Source organism: Seriola dumerili, unplaced genomic scaffold (assembly GCF_002260705.1).
Source record: "Seriola dumerili isolate Sdu_G_001 unplaced genomic scaffold, Sdu_1.0 BDQW01000079.1, whole genome shotgun sequence".
NCBI classification, from domain to species: domain Eukaryota; kingdom Metazoa; phylum Chordata; class Actinopteri; order Carangiformes; family Carangidae; genus Seriola; species Seriola dumerili.
Window position 1 is genome coordinate 1,970,463 of NW_019174334.1, and position 23,214 is coordinate 1,993,676.

Genomic DNA, 23,214 nt, shown 5'->3' on the forward strand with positions numbered 1-23,214 from the left:
TGGGTGTTGTGGGTGTGTGTGTGTGTGTGTGTGTGTGTTTGTGTGTGTGTGTGTGTGTGTGTGTGTGTGTGTGTGTGTACGCGCGGGCATCCACGCGTGTACGTATGTGTGTGTGTCAGGCTCAAAATGTCATGCACAGGGTGGGTCGCATATTATCTAGATGCCAAGAGGAAGGGCAATCAAGGAGCAGAGAGGAATCAACCTCAGGGAGGTGCTCAGGACAGACAGAAAAGGATGACGGCAGGGATACAGACAGAGACAGTGAGCAGAGAGGGGCAGTGACACATCCATAAACAGGCAGAGGATCAAGGAACACTGTGGAAATGATCGTTTACAATGACGAAAATGGGTAATGTCTAAATAATGAAACTGAATTCTTTGGATCATGAGATCTGCCTCCGTTATTCTCCTCCATAGATAGATCGATAGATAGATAGAATAAAAGTAATGCCTTATTTAAAGTAAAGTAATGCCAATTAATAATAAAAATGATAATAATATTCCAATAATATGACATACATGTAGATTGTATAATAACATAGGATTTTTACATACAACAGTATTTTTTCAGAGTGGTTTGACATGAGTTAGCCCAGAATTTCTTTCTACTTAAACAATTTAAGTAACTATTACTCAAAAATATTTTTAATCATTTTAGCCTGGGCCACTGCACTCAAAAACAATGCTTAAGTGTGAGGATTCGCAATACTTTACGGTATTTGATTTTCTCTCAGACAAAGTGAGATACCTGAAAACAAAACTTACTGTAATGGGCATTTTCCATTAGGCTACTTAACTGACTAAATTAGTTTTTGACTAATTGATAAAATAATCAATCATTTACTGACTAATAAAAACTAATCATTGGTTGCATCAATCTGATTACACTGTATTTTTAAAATCTTGAGAATATCAGCATTGATTGACCAATTGTTTAAAAACCTTGTTTAAAACACAGTATATATATGTTTATATATATATAGATGTAGATGTAGATGATCTTGCTACTTCTTCATTACATTACATTTACAGGAAAAGGCTGATTCAAACCCAAATTAGATCAAATATACTTGAATATTTCAGCAGTACTTAATAACTGTTTTGAGAGATAGTAAGTAGATAAAATATCAAGTGCATCTTCATCTCCTCTAATGCACCTTTTTACTGATCAAGCATTGATTGTGTTTTGAGGTCCCTTCCCAGCTCCTGTGCAATTTCAGTTTTTCATCTTAAGGAGATGTGAGTAAATAAGTCACAGAGCATATTGCATAAGCTCCAGTTCCCACAGCTCCACTGGTGTGTAATCTATTGATTTAGACTTGTGAGAGTCATTGACAGGGACAGGAACTCGAGTCCTGGAAATGTGGGATGATTTGTTAAGAATGGAAGGAAGCTGATCCACAGGATGACAATACCACCTCTGCATCCTCCATAAATGAACAATCCAGCATTACATAGCACTCCAAAGATCCACTATTGTCAGCCTGTTGGACTGGGAAAAAGGATGTGATGCTATTGATAAAAATGGATTGGCGATGATGATAGTTATATGAATGACGATGGAGATAAGATCAAGCAGCAATGATCAAGGCGTTTCCCTGGTGTTCTTGTCTTCCTCCTGCCGAGCACAGCTGTGAAAAACACACACACACACACACACCTGGAAGCAGTGTACAATGACTTGTGTCAACACAGCTGAATCCCTGTCCCTCTCCGCATCCTCCTCCCTCAAGGTGTGTGTGTCCAACGTCGTCCTCCCTATGGCGCCCTGTGACAGAGAGTCTCCCCGCCACGTCCACACACAACCACATCCTGAGTGTTACTCACAGACAGGAAGTTCTTCAGGGGAAGAAAAAGGTAGGTGAAGCACTGGGATACACACTGTGACTGACAGAGGAGCCATGATTGGTTAGTAACAGATTTTTTCAATCACCACAACAGCACTCTGAAATAAACTCAAAGGTACAACTGTGGAAAAGGATTTTAGTTGCAATTATCGGCAGAGTCTTTAACAAAAACTGAATAAAGTTCACCGAATTCCAATATCCACTCCACTCCAATTCCACTCTCTCTCTCTCTCTCTCTCTCTCTCTCTCTCTCTCTGACACACACACACACACGCACACACACACACACACCTACATTAATACTGACAACAGTTTGCATGTCGAGCTGCCCACTGTGTTGGAAGTGGGCAGGAGGTCTGGCTCAGAGACCCCTATTGTCCACTCAGTGGGCCAATGGAAAATATGATTCCTGCCATCAGTGGCAGAGGTAATGAGCCTGATGAATGTTCGTGCATGCGCGTGTGTGTGTGTGTGTGTGTGTGTGTGTGTTGCACATTGTGCTGGTTTGTTCATGCGGATGTTTGTGCTCTCCATAGACAGTGGGGGTCCTGACTGTGGCAGAGGCCTTTGTGTCTGGAGTGTATCGCTGCATTGCCTCCAACTCTGCAGGCAAAGACCAGCTAGACGTCCACTTCTACATCACAGGTGATCAAACACAAAATCAATCATATCCTCAGATATCAGATATCCTCAGATATTTCAATTCTTAAAAAAAATTAAAGTAAAAAAAAAACTATTTTAAGTTTCATAGTCACCCTTACACTCCTCAATATCCTCTTTCTTAAAATAACTAGTTTCAGTCTTCTTTCTGTCATCTGTCATTGCTTTTCTCACAACAGCTGACCCACTTGATACTTTGTCATAGGTCAAGGCATAATAATGTCAAGAAACATTATAGTATAGTAAGGCATAAAAACGTCTGGAAATGTCACACTATCAAAAAACCTCATAGTATAGCATAGCAAAAAAAACTCCACTACGAAATTTTTCAACCTGGGATTGAACGTGATAGTATAGTATGGCATAAAAATGTCAAAAAAACATCATAGTATAGTATGGCACATGGCAAGAATGTCGTGAGTTCATTCCCATGAGAGTTTGTGTGTTCTCCCAGTGCGCACGTCGGTCCTCATCTCCAAAGACATGCACAATAGGTCAACTGACAACCCTAACTGATATTTTTTGACATTTTTATGCCATGGTATACTATGACGTTTTTTGGCATTTTCATACCATACTATAATTTTAATAAAGAATTACAATAAAAAAAATATATTTTCAGTTTCAAAATCACCCTTTAACTCCTCAGTATCCTCTTTCTTAAAATAACTAGTTTCGGTCTTCTTTCTGTCATCTGTCATTGTTTTTTCAACAGCTGACCCACTTGATGCTTTGTCATAGGTCAAAGCGTAATAATGTCAAAAAATATTATAGTATAGTAAAGCATAAAAATGTCGTACTGCAGTATGACATAAAAAGTCATAGTATAGTATTGCATAAAACGTCATAGTATAGTATGGCATAAAATTTAAAAAAACATCATAGTATAGCATGGCATAAATATAGCGAAAAACGCAATATAGGAAGGCATACTAATGTCATAGTATAGAAAGGCATTCAAATGTCAAAAAACATCATAGTATAGTATGGCATAAAAATGTCAACAAAGGTCATAGTATGGCATAAAAACATAAGTTAGGGTTGCCAGTTGACCTATTGTGCATGTCTTTGGAGATGAGAACCGACGTGGGCAATGGGGGAACACACACACTCCACAAAGAAATTTCTCAGCCTGGGAAAGAACTCACAACCTTCTTATTGCAAAGCAACAGTTCTAACCAGTGTGGTATTGTTTCCCCATATTTGTCATCATATGTAAAGGCATGAAGACATCATACGTCACAGTATAGTATGGCATAATAGTGTCAAAAAACGCCATAGTATAGTATGGCATAAAAATATGATGCCATATATGGGGAGAAACAATAGTACAGTGGTTAGCACTGTTGCTTTCTAATATGAAGGTCATGAGTTCAATCCCAAACTTAAAAATTTCTTTGTGGAGTTTGTGTGTTCTCCCAGTGCCCATGTTGTTTCTCATCTCCAAAGACATACACAATAGGTCAATTGGTAACCCTAATTGATGTTTTTTGAAAATTTATGCCATACTATACCATTATGTTTTCTGAAAATTTATGCCATACTATACTATGATGTTTTTGGAAATTTTTATGCCATACTATACTATGACGTTTTTTGAAAATTTATGCCATGCTATACTATGAAGTTTTTAAACATTTTTATGCCATACTATAGTATGACCATCCATCCATCCATTTTCTACGGCTTATCCTCTAGTAGGGTCGCGGGGGGGGGCTGGAGCCTATCCCAGCATCCTTTCGGGCGAGAGGCGGGGTACACCCTGGACAGGTCGCCAGTCCATCGCAGGGCACACAGAGACAAACAACCATTCTATACTATGACGTTTTTTGAAAATTTATGCCATACTATACTATGACGTTTTTTAACATTTTATGCCATACTATACTATGACGTTTTTTTGACATTTTTATGCCATACTATACTATGACATTTTTTGAAAATTTATGCCATACTATACTATGACGTTTTTTGACATTTTTACGCCATACTATACTATGACATTTTTTGAAAATTTATGCCATACTATACTATGACGTTTTTTGACATTTTTATGCCATACTATACTATGACGTTTTTTTGACATTTTTATGCCATACTATACTATGACATTTTTTGAAAATTTATGCCATACTATACTATGACATTTTTTGAAAATTTATGCTATACTATACTATGACGTTTTTTGACATTTTTATGCCATACTATAATATGACTTTTTTTGACATTTTTATGCCATACTATACTATGACATTTTTTGAAAATTTATGCCATACTATACTATGACATTTTTTGGCATTTTTATGCCATACTATACTATGCTGTTTTCGAAATTTATGCAATACTATACTATGACGTTTTTGAACCTTTTTATGCCATACTATACTATGACGTTTTTCGAAAATTTATGCCATACTATACTATGACGTTTTAGTGAAATACTATACTATGACATTTTTTTTTACATTTTTAGGCCTAACTGTACTTTGATGTCTTTATGCTTTAATATGATGCACTATATGGTGAGAAACAGTAGCACACTGGTTAGAACTGTTGCTTTGCAATAAGAAGGTTGTGAGTTCTTTCCCAGACTGGGAAATTTCTTTGTGGAGTTTGTGTGTTCCCCCAGTGCCCACGTCGGTTCTCATCTCCAAAGACATACACAATAGGTCAATTGGTAACCCTAATTGATGTTTTTTGAAAATTTATGCCATACTATACCATTATGTTTTCTGAAAATTTATGCCATACTATACTATGACGTTTTTTGACATTTTTTTGCTGTACTATACTATGATGTTTTTTGACATTTTTATGCCATGCTATACTATGACGTTTTTAAACATTATTATGCCATACTATACTATGACGTTTATGAAAATTTATGCCATGCTATAGTATGACGTTTTTTGACATTTTTTTGCTGTACTATGCTATGACGTTTTTTGACATTTTTATGCCATACTATACTATGACGTTTTTTGAAAATTTATGCCATACTATACTATGACGTTTTTTGGCATTTTCATGCCATGCTATACAATGACGTTTTTTGAAAAATTATGCCATGCTATACTATGACGTTTTTAAACGTTATTATGCCATACTATACTATGACGTTTTTTGACATTTTTATGCCATACTATACTATGAAGTTTTTTGACATTTTTATGCCATGCTATACTATGACGTTTTTTGATATTTTTTTGTGGTACTATACTATGATGTTTTTTGACATTTTTTATGCCATACTATACTTTGACGTTTTTTGACATTTTTATGCCATGCATGCTATGAACTCACAACCTTCTCATTGTAAAGAAACAGTGCTAACCACTGTACTATTGTTTCTCCCCATATATGGCATCATTTATTAAACCATGATGTAATCATAGTATAGTAAGGCACAAAATGTCAAAAAACGTCATAGTATAGCATGGTATGAAAATGCCAAAAAATGTCATAGTATAGCATGGCATGAAAATGCCAAAAAATGTCATAGTATAGTATGGCATAAATTTTCAAAAAACGTCATAGTATAGCATGGCATAAATTTTCAAAAAACGTCATAGTATAGTATGGCATAAAAAGGTTTAAAAACATCATAGTATAGCATGGCATAAATTTCGAAAACAGCATAGTATAGTATGGCATAATAATGTTTAAAAACGTCATAGTGTAGTATGGCATAAAAATGTCAAAAAACGTCATAGTATAATATGGCATGAAAATGCCAAAAAACGTCATAGTATAGTATGGCAAAAAAAAGGCAAAAAACATCGTAGAATGAGAATATCAGTTAGGGTTGCCAATTAGCTTCTTATGCATGTCTTTGCACAAGAGAACCTAGGTGCACACTGGGAGAACATACAAACTCCACAAAGAAATTTCTTAGCCTGGGATTGAACTCTCAACCTTCTCATTGCAAAGCAACAGCTCTAACCAGTGTGCTATTGTTTCTCACCATATAGTATATCATATTAAAGCATAAAGACATCAAAGTATAGTAAGGCCTAAAAATGTAAAAAACTGTCATATAGTAGTATTGCACAAAAACGTCATACTATAGTATGGCATGAATTTTCAAAAAACGTCATAGTATAGTATGGCATAAAAAGGTTTAAAAACATCATAGTATAGTATGGCATAAATTTCGAAAACAGCACAGTATGGTATGGCATAATAATGTTTAAAAACGTCATAGTGTAGTATGGCATAAAAATGTCAAAAAACGTCATAGTATAGTATGGCATAAAAATGTCAAAAAACGTCATAGTATAGCATGGCATGAAAATGCCAAAAAATTTTATGGTATAGTATGGCATGAAAATGCCAAAAAATGTCATAGTATAGTATGGCATAAATTTTCAAAAAACGTCATATTATAGTATGGCATAAAAATGTTTAAAAACGTCATAGTATAGCATGGCATGAAAATGCCAAAAAATGTCATAGTATAGTATGGCATAAATTTTCAAAAAACGTCATAGTATAATATGGCATGAAAAGGTTTCAAAACATCATAGTATAGCATGGCATGAAAATGCCAAAAAATGTCATACTATAGTATGGCATAAAAATGTCAAAAAACGTCATAGTATAGTATGGCATAAATTTTCAAAAAACTTCATAGTATAATATGGTATGAAAAGGTTACAAAACATCATAGTATAGCATGGCATGAAAATGCCAAAAAATGTCATAGTATAGTATGGCATGAAAATGCCAAAAAACGTCATAGTATAGTATGGCATAAAAATGTCAAAAACGTCATAGTATAGTATGGCATAAAAATGTCAAAAAACGTCATAGTATAATATGGCATGAAAAAGTTTCAAAACATCATAGTATAGTATGGCATAATAATGTTTAAAAACGTCATAGTATAGTATGGCATAAATTTTCAGAAAACATAATGGTATAGTATGGCATAAATTTTCAAAAAACATCAATTAGGGTTACCAATTGACCTATTGTGCATGTCTTTGGAGATGAAAAACAACATGGGCACTGGGAGAACACACAAACTCCACAAAGAAATTTCTACATTTGGGATTGAACTCATGACCTTTCTATTGAAAAGCAACAGTGCTAACCACTGTACTATTGTTTCTCCCCATAGATTGCATCATATATTAATCCATTATGTAATCATAGTATAGTAAGACACAAAATGTCATAAAACGTCATAGTATAGTATGGCATATAAATGTCTAAACCTCATAGTATAGCATGGCATGATAATGTCAAAAAACTTCATAGTATAGCATGGCAATAAAATGTTAAAAAACATCATAGTATAGTATGGCATAAATTTCGAAAACAGCATAGTATAGTATGGCATAATAATGTTTAAAAACGTCATAGTGTAGTATGGCAAAAAAAATGGCAAAAAACATCGTAGAATGAGAATATCAGTTAGGGTTGCCAATTAGCTTCTTATGCATGTCTTTGCACAAGAGAACCTAGGTGCGCACTGGGAGAACATACAAACTCCACAAAGAAATTTCTTAGCCTGGGATTGAACTCACAACCTTCTCATTGCAAAGCAACAGTGCTAACCACTGTACTATTGTTTCTCACCATATATGGCATCATTTATTAAACAATCATGTAATCATAGTATAGTAAGGCACAAAATGTCAATAAACGTCATAGTATAGTATGGCATAAAAAGGTTTAAAAACATCATAGTATAGCATGGCATAAATTTCGAAAACAGCATAGTATAGTATGGCATAAAAATGTCATAAAACGTCATAGTATAGTATGGCATAAAAATGTTTAAAAACGTCATAGTATAGTATGGCATAAAAATGTTTAAAAACGTCATAGTATAGTATGGCATAAACTTAAAAAAAACATCATAGTATAGTATGGCATAAAAATGTCAAAAAACGTCATAGTATAGTATGGCATAAAAATGTTTAAAAACGTCATAGTATAGCATGGCATGAAAATGCCAAAAAATGTCATTGTATAGTGTGGCATAAATTTTCAAAAAACATCATAGTATAGCATGGCATAAATTTTCAAAAAACGTCATAGTATAGTATGGCATAAAAATGTCAAAAAACGTCATAGTATAATATGGCATGAAAATGCAAAAAAACGTCATGTATAGTATAGCAAAAAAATGGCAAAAGACATAGTAGAATGAGAATATCAGTTAGGGTTGCCAATTAGCTTCTTATGCATGTCTTTGCACAAGAGAACCTAGGTGCGCACTGGGAGAACATACAAACTCCACAAAGAAATTTCTTAGCCTGGGATTGAACACACAACCTTCCCATTGCAAAGCAACAGTGCTAACCGCTGTACTATTGTTTCTCACCATATATGTCATCATTTATTAAACCATCATGTAATCATAGTATAGTAAGGCACAAAATGTCAAAAAACATCATACTATAGTATGGCATAAAAATGTTTAAAAACGTCATAGTATAGTATGGCATAAAAATGTTTAAAAACGTCATAGTATAGTAGGGCATAAACTTAAAAAAACATCAGAGTATAGTATGGCATAAATTTTCCAAAAACGTCATAGTATAATATGGCATTAAAAGGTTTAAAAACATCATAGTATAGCATGGCATAAATTTCGAAAACAGCATAGTATAGTATGGCATAAAAATGTCAAAAAACGTCATAGTATAGTATGGCATAAAAATGTTTAAAAACGTCATAGTATAGTATGGCATAAAGATGTTTAAAAACGTCATAGTATAGTATGGCTTAAACTTAAAAAAAACATCATAGTATAGTATGGCATAAATTTTCCAAAATCGTCATAGTATAATATGGCATTAAAAGGTTTCAAAACATCATAGTATAGCATGGCATGAAAATGCCAAAAAATGTCATAGTATAGTATGGCATAAAATTTCAAAAAACGTCATAGTATAGTATGGCATAAAAATGTTTAAAAACGTCATAGTATAGCATGGCATGAAAATGCCAAAAAATGTCATAGTATAGTATGGCATAAATTTTCAAATAACGTCATAGTATAGCATGGCATAAATTTTCAAAAAACGTCATAGTATAGCATGGCATAAAAAGGTTTAAAAACATCATAGTATAGCATGGCATAAATTTCAAAAACAGCATAGCATAGTATGGCATAATAATGTTTAAAAACGTCATAGTGTAGTNTAACGTCATAGTATAGCATGGCATAAAAACGGTTAAAAACATCATAGTATAGCATGGCATGAATTTTCAAAAAACGTCATAGTATAGCATGGCATAAAAAGGTTTAAAAACATCATAGTATAGCATGGCATAAATTTCAAAAACAGCATAGCATAGTATGGCATAATAATGTTTAAAAACGTCATAGTGTAGTATGGCATAAAAATGTCAAAAAACGTCATAGTATAATATGGCATGAAAATGCAAAAAAACGTCATAGTATAGTATAGCAAAAAAATGGCAAAAAACATCGTAGAATGAGAATATCAGTTAGGGTTGCCAATTAGCTTCTTATGCATGTCTTTGCACAAGAGAACCTAGGTGCGCACTGGGAGAACATACAAACTCCACAAAGAAATTTCATAGCCTGGGATTGAACTCACAACCTTCTCATTGCAAAGCAACAGTGCTAACCAGTGTGCTACTGTTTCTCCCCATATGTGGCATCATTTATTAAACCATCATGTAATCATAGTATAGTAAGGCACAAAATGTCAAAAAACGTCATACTATAGTATGGCATAAAAAGGTTTAAAAACATGATAGTATAGCATGGCATAAATTTCGAAAACAGCATAGTATAGTATGGCATAAATTTCGAAAACAGCAGTATAGTATGGCATAAAAATGTCAAAAAACGTCATACTATAGTATGGCATAAAAAGGGTTAAAAACATGATAGTATAGCATGGCATAAATTTCGAAAACAGCATAGTATAGTATGGCATAAATTTCGAAACCACCAGTATAGTATGGCATAAAAATGTCAAAAAACGTCATACTATAGTATGGCATAAAAAGGGTTAAAAACATGATAGTATAGCATGGCATAAATTTCGAAAACAGCATAGTATAGTATGGCATAAATTTCGAAACCACCAGTATAGTATGGCATAAAAATGTCAAAAAACGTCATACTATAGTATGGCATAAAAAGGGTTAAAAACATGATAGTATAGCATGGCATAAATTTCGAAAACAGCATAGTATAGTATGGCATAAATTTCGAAACCACCAGTATAGTATGGCATAAAAATGTCAAAAAACGTCATACTATAGTATGGCATAAAAAGGGTTAAAAACATGATAGTATAGCATGGCATAAATTTCGAAAACAGCATAGTATAGTATGGCATAAATTTCGAAACCACCAGTATAGTATGGCATAAAAATGTCAAAAAACGTCATACTATAGTATGGCATAAAAAGGGTTAAAAACATGATAGTATAGCATGGCATAAATTTCGAAAACAGCATAGTATAGTATGGCATAAATTTCGAAACCACCAGTATAGTATGGCATAAAAATGTCAAAAAACGTCATACTATAGTATGGCATAAAAAGGGTTAAAAACATGATAGTATAGCATGGCATAAATTTCGAAAACAGCATAGTATAGTATGGCATAAATTTCGAAACCACCAGTATAGTATGGCATAAAAATGTCAAAAAACGTCATACTATAGTATGGCATAAAAAGGGTTAAAAACATGATAGTATAGCATGGCATAAATTTCGAAAACAGCATAGTATAGTATGGCATAAATTTCGAAACCACCAGTATAGTATGGCATAAAAATGTCAAAAAACGTCATACTATAGTATGGCATAAAAAGGGTTAAAAACATGATAGTATAGCATGGCATAAATTTCGAAAACAGCATAGTATAGTATGGCATAAATTTCGAAACCACCAGTATAGTATGGCATAAAAATGTCAAAAAACGTCATACTATAGTATGGCATAAAAAGGGTTAAAAACATGATAGTATAGCATGGCATAAATTTCGAAAACAGCATAGTATAGTATGGCATAAATTTCGAAACCACCAGTATAGTATGGCATAAAAATGTCAAAAAACGTCATACTATAGTATGGCATAAAAAGGGTTAAAAACATGATAGTATAGCATGGCATAAATTTCGAAAACAGCATAGTATAGTATGGCATAAATTTCGAAACCACCAGTATAGTATGGCATAAAAATGTCAAAAAACGTCATACTATAGTATGGCATAAAAAGGGTTAAAAACATGATAGTATAGCATGGCATAAATTTCGAAAACAGCATAGTATAGTATGGCATAAATTTCGAAACCACCAGTATAGTATGGCATAAAAATGTCAAAAAACGTCATACTATAGTATGGCATAAAAAGGGTTAAAAACATGATAGTATAGCATGGCATAAATTTCGAAAACAGCATAGTATAGTATGGCATAAATTTCGAAACCACCAGTATAGTATGGCATAAAAATGTCAAAAAACGTCATACTATAGTATGGCATAAAAAGGGTTAAAAACATGATAGTATAGCATGGCATAAATTTCGAAAACAGCATAGTATAGTATGGCATAAATTTCGAAACCACCAGTATAGTATGGCATAAAAATGTCAAAAAACGTCATACTATAGTATGGCATAAAAAGGGTTAAAAACATGATAGTATAGCATGGCATAAATTTCGAAAACAGCATAGTATAGTATGGCATAAATTTCGAAACCACCAGTATAGTATGGCATAAAAATGTCAAAAAACGTCATACTATAGTATGGCATAAAAAGGGTTAAAAACATGATAGTATAGCATGGCATAAATTTCGAAAACAGCATAGTATAGTATGGCATAAATTTCGAAACCACCAGTATAGTATGGCATAAAAATGTCAAAAAACGTCATACTATAGTATGGCATAAAAAGGGTTAAAAACATGATAGTATAGCATGGCATAAATTTCGAAAACAGCATAGTATAGTATGGCATAAATTTCGAAACCACCAGTATAGTATGGCATAAAAATGTCAAAAAACGTCATACTATAGTATGGCATAAAAAGGGTTAAAAACATGATAGTATAGCATGGCATAAATTTCGAAAACAGCATAGTATAGTATGGCATAAATTTCGAAACCACCAGTATAGTATGGCATAAAAATGTCAAAAAACGTCATACTATAGTATGGCATAAAAAGGGTTAAAAACATGATAGTATAGCATGGCATAAATTTCGAAAACAGCATAGTATAGTATGGCATAAATTTCGAAACCACCAGTATAGTATGGCATAAAAATGTCAAAAAACGTCATACTATAGTATGGCATAAAAAGGGTTAAAAACATGATAGTATAGCATGGCATAAATTTCGAAAACAGCATAGTATAGTATGGCATAAATTTCGAAACCACCAGTATAGTATGGCATAAAAATGTCAAAAAACGTCATACTATAGTATGGCATAAAAAGGGTTAAAAACATGATAGTATAGCATGGCATAAATTTCGAAAACAGCATAGTATAGTATGGCATAAATTTCGAAACCACCAGTATAGTATGGCATAAAAATGTCAAAAAACGTCATACTATAGTATGGCATAAAAAGGGTTAAAAACATGATAGTATAGCATGGCATAAATTTCGAAAACAGCATAGTATAGTATGGCATAAATTTCGAAACCACCAGTATAGTATGGCATAAAAATGTCAAAAAACGTCATACTATAGTATGGCATAAAAAGGGTTAAAAACATGATAGTATAGCATGGCATAAATTTCGAAAACAGCATAGTATAGTATGGCATAAATTTCGAAACCACCAGTATAGTATGGCATAAAAATGTCAAAAAACGTCATACTATAGTATGGCATAAAAAGGGTTAAAAACATGATAGTATAGCATGGCATAAATTTCGAAAACAGCATAGTATAGTATGGCATAAATTTCGAAACCACCAGTATAGTATGGCATAAAAATGTCAAAAAACGTCATACTATAGTATGGCATAAAAAGGGTTAAAAACATGATAGTATAGCATGGCATAAATTTCGAAAACAGCATAGTATAGTATGGCATAAATTTCGAAACCACCAGTATAGTATGGCATAAAAATGTCAAAAAACGTCATACTATAGTATGGCATAAAAAGGGTTAAAAACATGATAGTATAGCATGGCATAAATTTCGAAAACAGCATAGTATAGTATGGCATAAATTTCGAAACCACCAGTATAGTATGGCATAAAAATGTCAAAAAACGTCATAGTATAATATGGCATGAAAATGCAAAAAAACGTCATAGTATAGTATAGCAAAAAACAAAGTAGAATGAGAATATCAGTTAGGGTTGCCAATTAGCTTCTTATGCATGTCTTTGCACAAGAGAACCTAGGTGCGCACTGGGAGAACATACAAACTCCACAAAGAAATTTCTTAGCCTGGGATTGAACTCACAACCTTCTCATTGCAAAGCAACAGTGCTAACCACTGTACTATTGTTTCTCACCATATATGGCATCATTTATTAAACCATCATGTAATCATAGTATAGTAAGGCACAAAATGTCAATAAACGTCATAGTATAGTATGGCATAAAAAGGTTTAAAAACATCATAGTATAGCATGGCATAAATTTCGAAAACAGCATAGTATAGTATGGCATAAAAATGTCAAAAAACGTCATAGTATAGTATGGCATAAAAAGGTTTAAAAACATCATAGTATAGCATGGCATAAATTTTGAAAACAGCATAGTATAGTATGGCATAAAAATGTCAAAAAACGTCATAGTATAGTATGGCAAAAAAATGTTTAAAAACGTCATAGTATAGCATGGCATGAAAATGCCAAAAATGTCAAAGTATAGTATGGCATGAAAATGCCAAAAAATGTCATAGTATGGCATGGCGTAAATTTTCAAACAACGTCATAGTATAGCATGGCATGAAAATGCCAAAAATGTCAAAGTATAGTATGGCATGAAAATGCCAAAAAATGTCATAGTATAGTATAGCATAAATTTTAAAAAAACATCATAGTATAGTATGGCATGAAAATGCCAAAAAACGTCATAGTATAGTATGGCATAAACTTAAAAATAACACCATAGTATAGTATGGCATAAATTTTCAAAAAACGTCATTGTATAGCATGGCATGAAAATGCCAAAAAATGTCATAGTATAGTATAGCATAAATTTTAAAAAAACATCATAGTATAGTATGGCATGAAAATGCCAAAAAACGTCATAGTATAGTATGGCATAAACTTAAAAATAACACCATAGTATAGTATGGCATAAATTTTCAAAAAACGTCATAGTATAGTATGGCATAAAAATGTTTAAAAACGTCATAGTATAGCATGGCATGAAATGCCAAAAAATGTCATTGTATAGTATGGCATGAAAATGCCAAAAAATGTCATAGTATAGTATGGCATAAATTGCCAAAAAATGTCATAGTATAGTATGGCATAAACTTAAAAATAACATCATAGTATTGTATGGCATAATTTTCAAAAAACGTCATAGTACAGTATGGCATAAAAATGTTTAAAAATCTCATAGTATAGCATGGCATGAAAATGCCAAAAAATGTCATTGTATAGTATGGCATGAAAATGCCAAAAAATGTCATAGTATAATATGGCATAAATTGCGAAAAAATGTCATAGTATAGTATGGCATAATAATGTTTAAAAACGTCATAGTATAGCATGGCATAAATTTTCAAAAAACGTCATAGTATAGTATGGCATAAAATTGTCCAAAAAAAAAACGTCATAGTAGTAGGCATGGCAAAAATGCCAAAAAATGCAAAGTATAGTATGGCATAATAATGTTTAAAAACGTCATAGTATAGCATGGCATAAATTTTCAAAAAACGTCATAGTATAGTATGGCATAAATTTTCAAAAAACGTCATAGTATAATATGGCATGAAAAGGTTTCAAAACATCATAGTATAGCATGGCATGAAAATGCCAAAAAATGTCATAGTATAGTATGGTATAAATTTTCTAAAAACGTCATAATAAAGTATGGCATTAAAATGCCAAAAAATGTCCTAGTATAGTATGGCATAAACTTAAAAAAAACATCATAGTATAGTATGGCATAAATTTTCAAAAAACGTCATAGTATAGTAAGGCATAAAAATGTCAAAAAACATCATACTATAGTATGGCATAAAAATGTCAAAAAACGTCATAGTATAGTATGGCATAAATTTTCAAAAAACGTCATAGTATAATATGGCATGAAAAGGTTTCAAAACATCATAGTATAGCATGGCATGAAAATGCCAAAAAATGTCATAGTATAGTATGGCATAAATTTTCTAAAAACGTCATAATAAAGTATGGCATTAAATTGCCAAAAAATGTCCTAGTATAGTATGGCATAAACTTAAAAAAAACATCATAGTATAGTATGGCATAAATTTTCAAAAAACGTCATAGTAAAGTATGGCATTAAATTGCCAAAAAATGTCCTAGTATAGTATGGCATAAACTTAAAAAAAACATCATAGTATAGTATGGCATAAATTTTCAAAAAACGTCATAGTAAAGTATGGCATTAAATTGCCAAAAAATGTCCTAGTATAGTATGGCATAAACTTAAAAAAAACATCATAGTATAGTATGGCATAAATTTTCAAAAAACGTCATAGTAAAGTATGGCATTAAATTGCCAAAAAATGTCCTAGTATAGTATGGCATAAACTTAAAAAAAACATCATAGTATAGTATGGCATAAATTTTCAAAAAACGTCATAGTAAAGTATGGCATTAAATTGCCAAAAAATGTCCTAGTATAGTATGGCATAAACTTAAAAAAAACATCATAGTATAGTATGGCATAAATTTTCAAAAAACGTCATAGTATAGCATGGCATGAAAAGGTTTCAAAACATCATAGTATAGTATGGCATGAAAATGCCAACAAATGTCATAGTATAGTATGGCATAAAGTTTCAAAAAACGTCATAGTATAGCATGGCATAAATTGTCAAAAAACATCATAGTATAGTATGCCATAAAAATGTCAAAAAACGTCATAGTATAGCATGGCATAAATTTTCAAAAAACGTCATAGTATAATATGGCATGAAAAGGTTTCAAAACATCATAATATAGCATGGCATGAAAATGCCTAAAAATGTCATAGTATAGTATGGCATAAAATTTCAAAAAACGTCATAGTATAGTATGGCACAAAATTTCAGAAAACGTCATAGTATAGTACGGCATAAATTTTCACAAAACATCATAGTATAGTATGGCATGAATTTTCAAAAAACATCAATTAGGGTTACCAATTGACCTATTGTGCATGCCTTTGGAGATGAGAAACGACATGGGCACTGGGAGAACACACAAACTGCACATAGAAATTTGTAAGTTTGGGATTGAATTCATGATCTTCCTATTGCAAAGCAACAGTGCTAACCACTGTACTATTGTGTCTCCCTATATATAGCATCGATTATTAAACCATGATGTAATCATAGTATAGTAAGGCACAAAATGTCATAAAACGTCATAGTATAGCATGGCAATAAAATGTCAAAAAACATCATAGTATAGTATGGCATAAATTTCGAAAACAGCATAGTTTAGTATGGCATAATAATGTTTAAAAACGTCATAGTATAGTATGGCATGAAAATGCCAAAAAACGTCATAGTATAGTATGGCAAAAAAAAGGCAAAAAACATCGTAGAATGAGAATATCAGTTAGGGTTGCCAATTAGCTTCTTATGCATGTCTTTGTACAAGTTTAGTATAGTAATCTTAGTATAGTAAGGCACAAAATGGTATAAAACGTCATAGTATAGTATGGCATAAAATTTCAGAAATCATCATAATATAGTATGGCATAAAATTTCACCGTATAGTAAGGCATAATAATGTCAAAAAAACGCCATTTAGTAAGGCATAATAATGTCATAGTATAGTATGGCATGAAAATGCCAAAAAACGTTATTGTATAGTAAAGCATGAAAACGTCAGTTAGGGTTGCCAGTTAACCTATTGTGTATGTCTTTGGTGACGAGAACCAACGTGGGCACTGGGAGAACATATGAACTCCAAGAAGAAATTTCTCAGCTTGGGATTGAACTCACAACGTTCGTCATTGCGAAGCAACAGTTCTAACCAGTGTACTATTGTTTCTCCACATATATGTCATCATATAAAAATAAAAATTGTCATATAGTAAGGCATAATAATGTCATAGTATAGCATGGCATAAAATTGTCAAAAAACGCCATATTAAAGTAAAGCATGAAAACGTCAGTCAGGGTTGTCAATTAACCTATTTTGCATGTCTTCAAACATGAGAACCAACATGGGTTCAGGGAGAACATGCACACTCCACGAAGCACCAGTTCTAACCAGTGTACTATTTTGTCTCCCCATATTTATCATCATACAATAAACCGTGAAGACTTCAAAGTACGATAAGACAAAAAATGTCATAGTATTCGTGGTGACCTCTGTCATGGGATTTTTTTTTTTTCCTGCTAGCAACCTTACTGATAGCCTATACCGACAGATGCAGCCACTTCACAAACTTTATTTAGTGAATATAAACTAGGTCTTGATTTTGTAAATAGTAGGCCTACAGGCTAATAGTAATAAGCAGTAAGCAACAGTCACACTCATTGTTGATAAAGAATAAGGAATTTAATAAATCTCAACAGGGCTGCCACCTTCTGTGCAGTCCAGGCACAATGGTCCCAAAGAACTTGTTCGTCATCTCCAGGTAGAACAATTGGAAAATGCAAACACCAACATACGGTATAAAAAAAATCAATCCAATAAATCTCAGAGCAAACAGCAACAACCGCTCTTGGCAGTAGAGTGCACACCGTCTCCAGATGCAGCTGATTGCCATTGGTATGGGGGTGTGTGCCAGGTGCTTCAGGCGGTGCCACGTTGATTTTGTCAAATTTAGAAATGTGTTAAAATAGATATCTATATTGTTGTATTTCACCACTATATCCCAGAGAAAACTTTCAATTTGGATAGGAGACGTGCAGCAGCACTAAATAAATCAATGCATAATATAACGACATGAAAAAACATTAATTGGCAATTGGATAGTTACCAATGCTTCTCTATACTCTATAATGTCTTTTTTACTTCACTACGCCTACATTTATCTGATAGTTTTAGCCTTCAAATAAATAGATAAATAAATTAAGATTAAAACTACCATACAGTTTCCAAGCCAAGTTCAGTAGCACTTACCTATTTTTTCCAATACTTGAGAGCCCAAACAATGTAATTATATATGATGTTCGTGGAGCCTGTAGGTGGTAGAATGGTGGCCCTAGTATATACTAGGGCCACCATTCTACCTCCTACATATATAATATATATAATATATATATATATTTAGTGGGCCTTTTCAAGCAATCTTGGCACCCTGGTGGCCACGGGGGGCCCAAAGCAGCCGCTTAGTTCACTTATTCCTTGGGCCGGCCTTGAATGAAGTCTTACTACTGTGCTGAGATTATTTCACTCTTAGTATGACAGGAGGCGCTGTGTCAGAGAATAAAGAGACACTGCAGCAAGGTCAGTGCAGTGTGTGTTAAGCTCCAGACTAACAGACCTCAGAGCTCAAACTTGAGTCTAGACTGGACCTGTAGTGACGGTACAGCAGCTGGTTCCATCAGTGTATTGCAATATACTGCATCCTTACATTGCATTGTTAGTTATATATTGAAGAAATACTAAAACTTTTTACTGCCTTAAGTGGTTTTTGATCACAAATTTGATCATTTTTTGAGGAAAGATGTGAAATAGAGTTCAGAGTTCAGGTGTAAGAACTAAACTGGATGTTTTAAATCCAGTATTATGGAAATATCTGAACATCTGGAAATCTGTTATATGGCACATCAGAAGGACAAAAACAGTGAAAGTCTCTTGATTCAAGTATTTCAACCTGTATCTTAATGTAGGTTAAATACTTGCCAGAACAAAGTTATGAACATGCATTGTGTACATACTGTATCTTGCAGGTGTGTACCTTTGATGTGGGGTTAGATTTGTAACTAAGCCTACAGGTTAAGGTTGTTTGTGTTGTGCGTGAGTGTGTATGTATCTGCGCACAAGGCTGTGCTGAGCTGTTAGTGTGTGAGCAATAGCGAAACAGGAAACTGGGGCTCTTATCGTTCCACTTCCCCATGCAGCGCACTTCCTTGGACTGGCAGGTCCGCTTTATTTCGGGAGGCCTTGGGGTGTTCGGGAAAGATAAACACTATCTGCCATCAGGAAACTCTCGAGCCGTTTCCACAGGAAGTTTCGAATGGCTAAAGTAAATAAAAATCCTTTTCACTGTATTCCACTACCTGCTTTTACCCACAATAGCCATTCAACATTGTCATCAAAGGTTACAAAAAATGGAGGTTTGGTGGAATCAGGTCTTAAAGTGTATGTTTCAGGCTGCAGGCAGGATCCTGACTCACATGTCGGGAACCTGAGAAGGCTTATTCATCAAACTGGAGATCACTGAAGGTTTATATATTGTTCATGGTCCCGCTCCCTACCTCTTTTTCCTAACAATCCATCTCTTCATTTCTTCTGGTTCCTCTCAGACGTCCCAGGAGGCTTCAGTGTAAACCAGCGGGAGGAACCAAGAGAGGGCGGGGACCTCCATCTCACCTGTGTAGCCAATAAGTACCTGTACACCACGGTGTCATGGCAACGAGTGAATGACACAGAGGATGTCCAATCCAGCAGCCCTGCCCTAAGTAGTCAGCAGCTCACATCAGGGGAGTTCTCTAACTCTCTGGTCCTGTTGCTCAGCAACCTGACAGCCAGAGACTCTGGAGCCTACAGGTGCTCCGCCCGCCACCTCGTGACTGGACAGGAGACACATCTGGACACACAGGTGGAGGTCACAAGTGAGTAATCTCAACTTTATCATCTCCTCTTCATTCTCATCTTCAATATCTATGATCAGTGTTGAACGTTGTTGGTTGAACTTTAAAAAAAAAAAAAAAAGAGTAATTACACTTTGTGTCTCTATCATTTCATTTATATCAAGTAATTTTGGATCCTGTTTTTCCCTTGTTGTCTGCACAGTGTGTTTTACCTCGACAATCTTATGTCCATTATGGTTTGACTGTCAATTTGCAGTCCCAAAATGTGCCTTTTTTTCTCAAGGTCACGAATTCAGATAAAATTTAAAGTGTTCAGGGATTTCCAGTCTCTCATCTTTTTTTTCTCAGATCATTTGACTTACAGGAATTAGAGGACAGAGATCTGAAAGATTTCTGTTATCCCAGATGTTCAAGTTTGAATTCCTCATCTTGAATTTTGAGAATTTAATCTGAGAACCCTGAATAAAGTTGTTTTTAATTTTCTATCTAACTTACTGAAACCTACAAGAAAAACATTAATTTAATTTTTTGATTTAATTAAAACCAAGTTTAGAGGAGAATTCAAGCCACATGAATTCAGATAAATGGTATAAATATTTCACTGCAATAAATTCAGTGCAATTTAAATTTCACAATTAGGTATTCAATTGCTCATTAATTCACATCTTTATGGCCTTCCTTTTCCTCCTTACAAATCCTGGTTTTCAAGAACTGAAACAGAAACAGAGGCTGAATGATTCAGGGAACCCAGTGCTGAACAGAAGCTCTCTAAAATGCCACAAATTAGCGATACTTATTGTCAGGGGGCTCCAACTGAATTGTTGTCAGGGGCCTTGAATGTGTAGCTGTGCACATGCACATTAACAATATTATATTAATATTGTTTATTACTAACTTAAAGAGAGTTAAACACACCATATTCTCTGTCTCTTGATGTTTTCTGTGCACATATGTTGCACATACATACAAACAAACAAACACCCACCCTCTCTCACAGAGGTCTCGCTGCTTGGGAATTGGGTCCCCTCAGCTTCCTGGGGCCCCACCCTGCCTTTGCTCTTGCGCTCCAGCTCAGCACCTCTTTCACGTGGGAATGAGCTCTTGTCTGGAGGAAGAGCACACAATGGCACTTCCCACAATGCCACATTTACAGGCCCCTACACAAGGCCGGAGGAACAATCAGCCAATCAGACACTGTCAGGCCCCAGCCCCCGCGGACAATCATCAATTGTTGTCCAGGAGGAAGATAGGGGAAACAACAATCAGTCGCCTTGGTTAAGTGACTTTTCTTCATGTCTTTTACTGCTGTTCTCTATACAATCAGGGCTCAACACGACAACTTCCTCCCTCGGGACCCCCACAAAGGAATTACTAGAGAGACAGGGTGACCAGAGAGAGACAAGTGAGGGAACTAGAGAAAAAGAGGGGGAATGGGGGAAAATTAAAAAATGGAGAGCTCCATGGAATCAGGAGTCATCTGATCTAATTATAGTGTATGAGATTTGTAGTGTAATTATAGTCCATGAGAGGGAAACATAAAAACTACAACTCATTGTGTGCACTCATGGGCCCGTAATGTCCACATGATGAAATACAACATTGTTTTGTCTTTTTAGAAATGGGATTGCATTGTGGAGTTTTTCTGGGCCTAAATGTCAGCTGACTCACAGGTTGAACCCAAGGCCACAGAAATGTGGAACTACCAGCGCAGAATTGCTGTGCGAAAGTGGCACCGGTCCAGCAAACTGTGGAGAAAGCAGCACTGATTTCACTTCATCAGAGATCTCTGTTTGTCTATAAATAACTACAACTGTACTGAGACGATCGTGAACACTGATCTTAGTTTATCTAGTTTAAATCTTTTACTCAAGTAGAAATAGTTGAAATACCACCATGTAAAATGTACTCTGTCATAAGTAAAGTCTTCTATTCAAAGTTTTACTTTGTTAAAGTTAAAGTAAATATAGGCTATTAGCAGCAAAATGTCATTAAAGGCTATAATGTAAAGTATTATAATAACAATGTAACAGTTTTGTAATGTGAAAAGTGTGTCTTGTAGTGATGGATGCCCATTGATTTATCACCTGATTCTGCAGTTATCCATGCAGAGCATTTTTCCACATTGTTTTGGTTTTAACGCTTTAGTTTCGCTCTTATCGCTGCTTTTGGACCGCAGCCGGCAGCTGTTTCAGTGAACATAGTTGAACATTTATCTGCTAAAGAGATCAGTTTCCCTCAGGTCTTTGTGGATGTGGAGGCCAAAACCAAAAGTAAAAAGGAAAGTAAATATAGGACTCAAATTGGCAGGTGAACAGAAACAGGATTCCAGATGAATGTTAATGTTGCTCCATATCTGCTGGATGTGTAAATAAGAAACAAGTTATCCGTATCAATGTAAGAGCTGCTCATATGTCAGTGTTGTGTTCACCGCCTTTAAATGACCAGAAAAATCCGTTAGTGTAAGTTTTAAGTATCAAAAATAAAAGGACTTATTGTGCAGAATGTTCTCTCCCACAGCTTTATATTATTATATTACTATCATACTGTATATGATTCATATTGAAATTGATCAAAGTGGATCAATGGATCATTCTAACTACTTTATATACTGTTGTATATTTAAAAAACTAAATGTATTGTAGCAATAACTATAACTGTGTCAAAAATTGTAGTATGAGTAAAAAGTGCAATTTTTCTATATAAAAAAAGCATAAAATATAAATACTCAAGCAAAGCGCCTCATAAACGTACTGATTCACACTGCTTTAGCACTGTACTAATACACACTCATACTTCAGCATTCTACTATTCATAGCGTGTTTGTGTATTTCTTTT

At 34.0% G+C, this 23,214-nt stretch overlaps 1 protein-coding gene across 1 annotated transcript in view; it reads left to right on the top strand.

Annotated features, from left to right (window-relative positions):
- Window positions 1–23,214, top strand: part of flt1 (fms related tyrosine kinase 1) — a 49,018-nt gene that overhangs the window by 17,835 nt on the left and 7,969 nt on the right. The window contains exons 11-13 of the mRNA XM_022744350.1: window positions 1,734–1,857; window positions 2,384–2,492; window positions 20,092–20,400. Coding sequence (XP_022600071.1) covers window positions 1,734–1,857; window positions 2,384–2,492; window positions 20,092–20,400 — 542 coding nt within the window. The remainder of the gene's footprint in view (window positions 1–1,733; window positions 1,858–2,383; window positions 2,493–20,091; window positions 20,401–23,214) is intronic.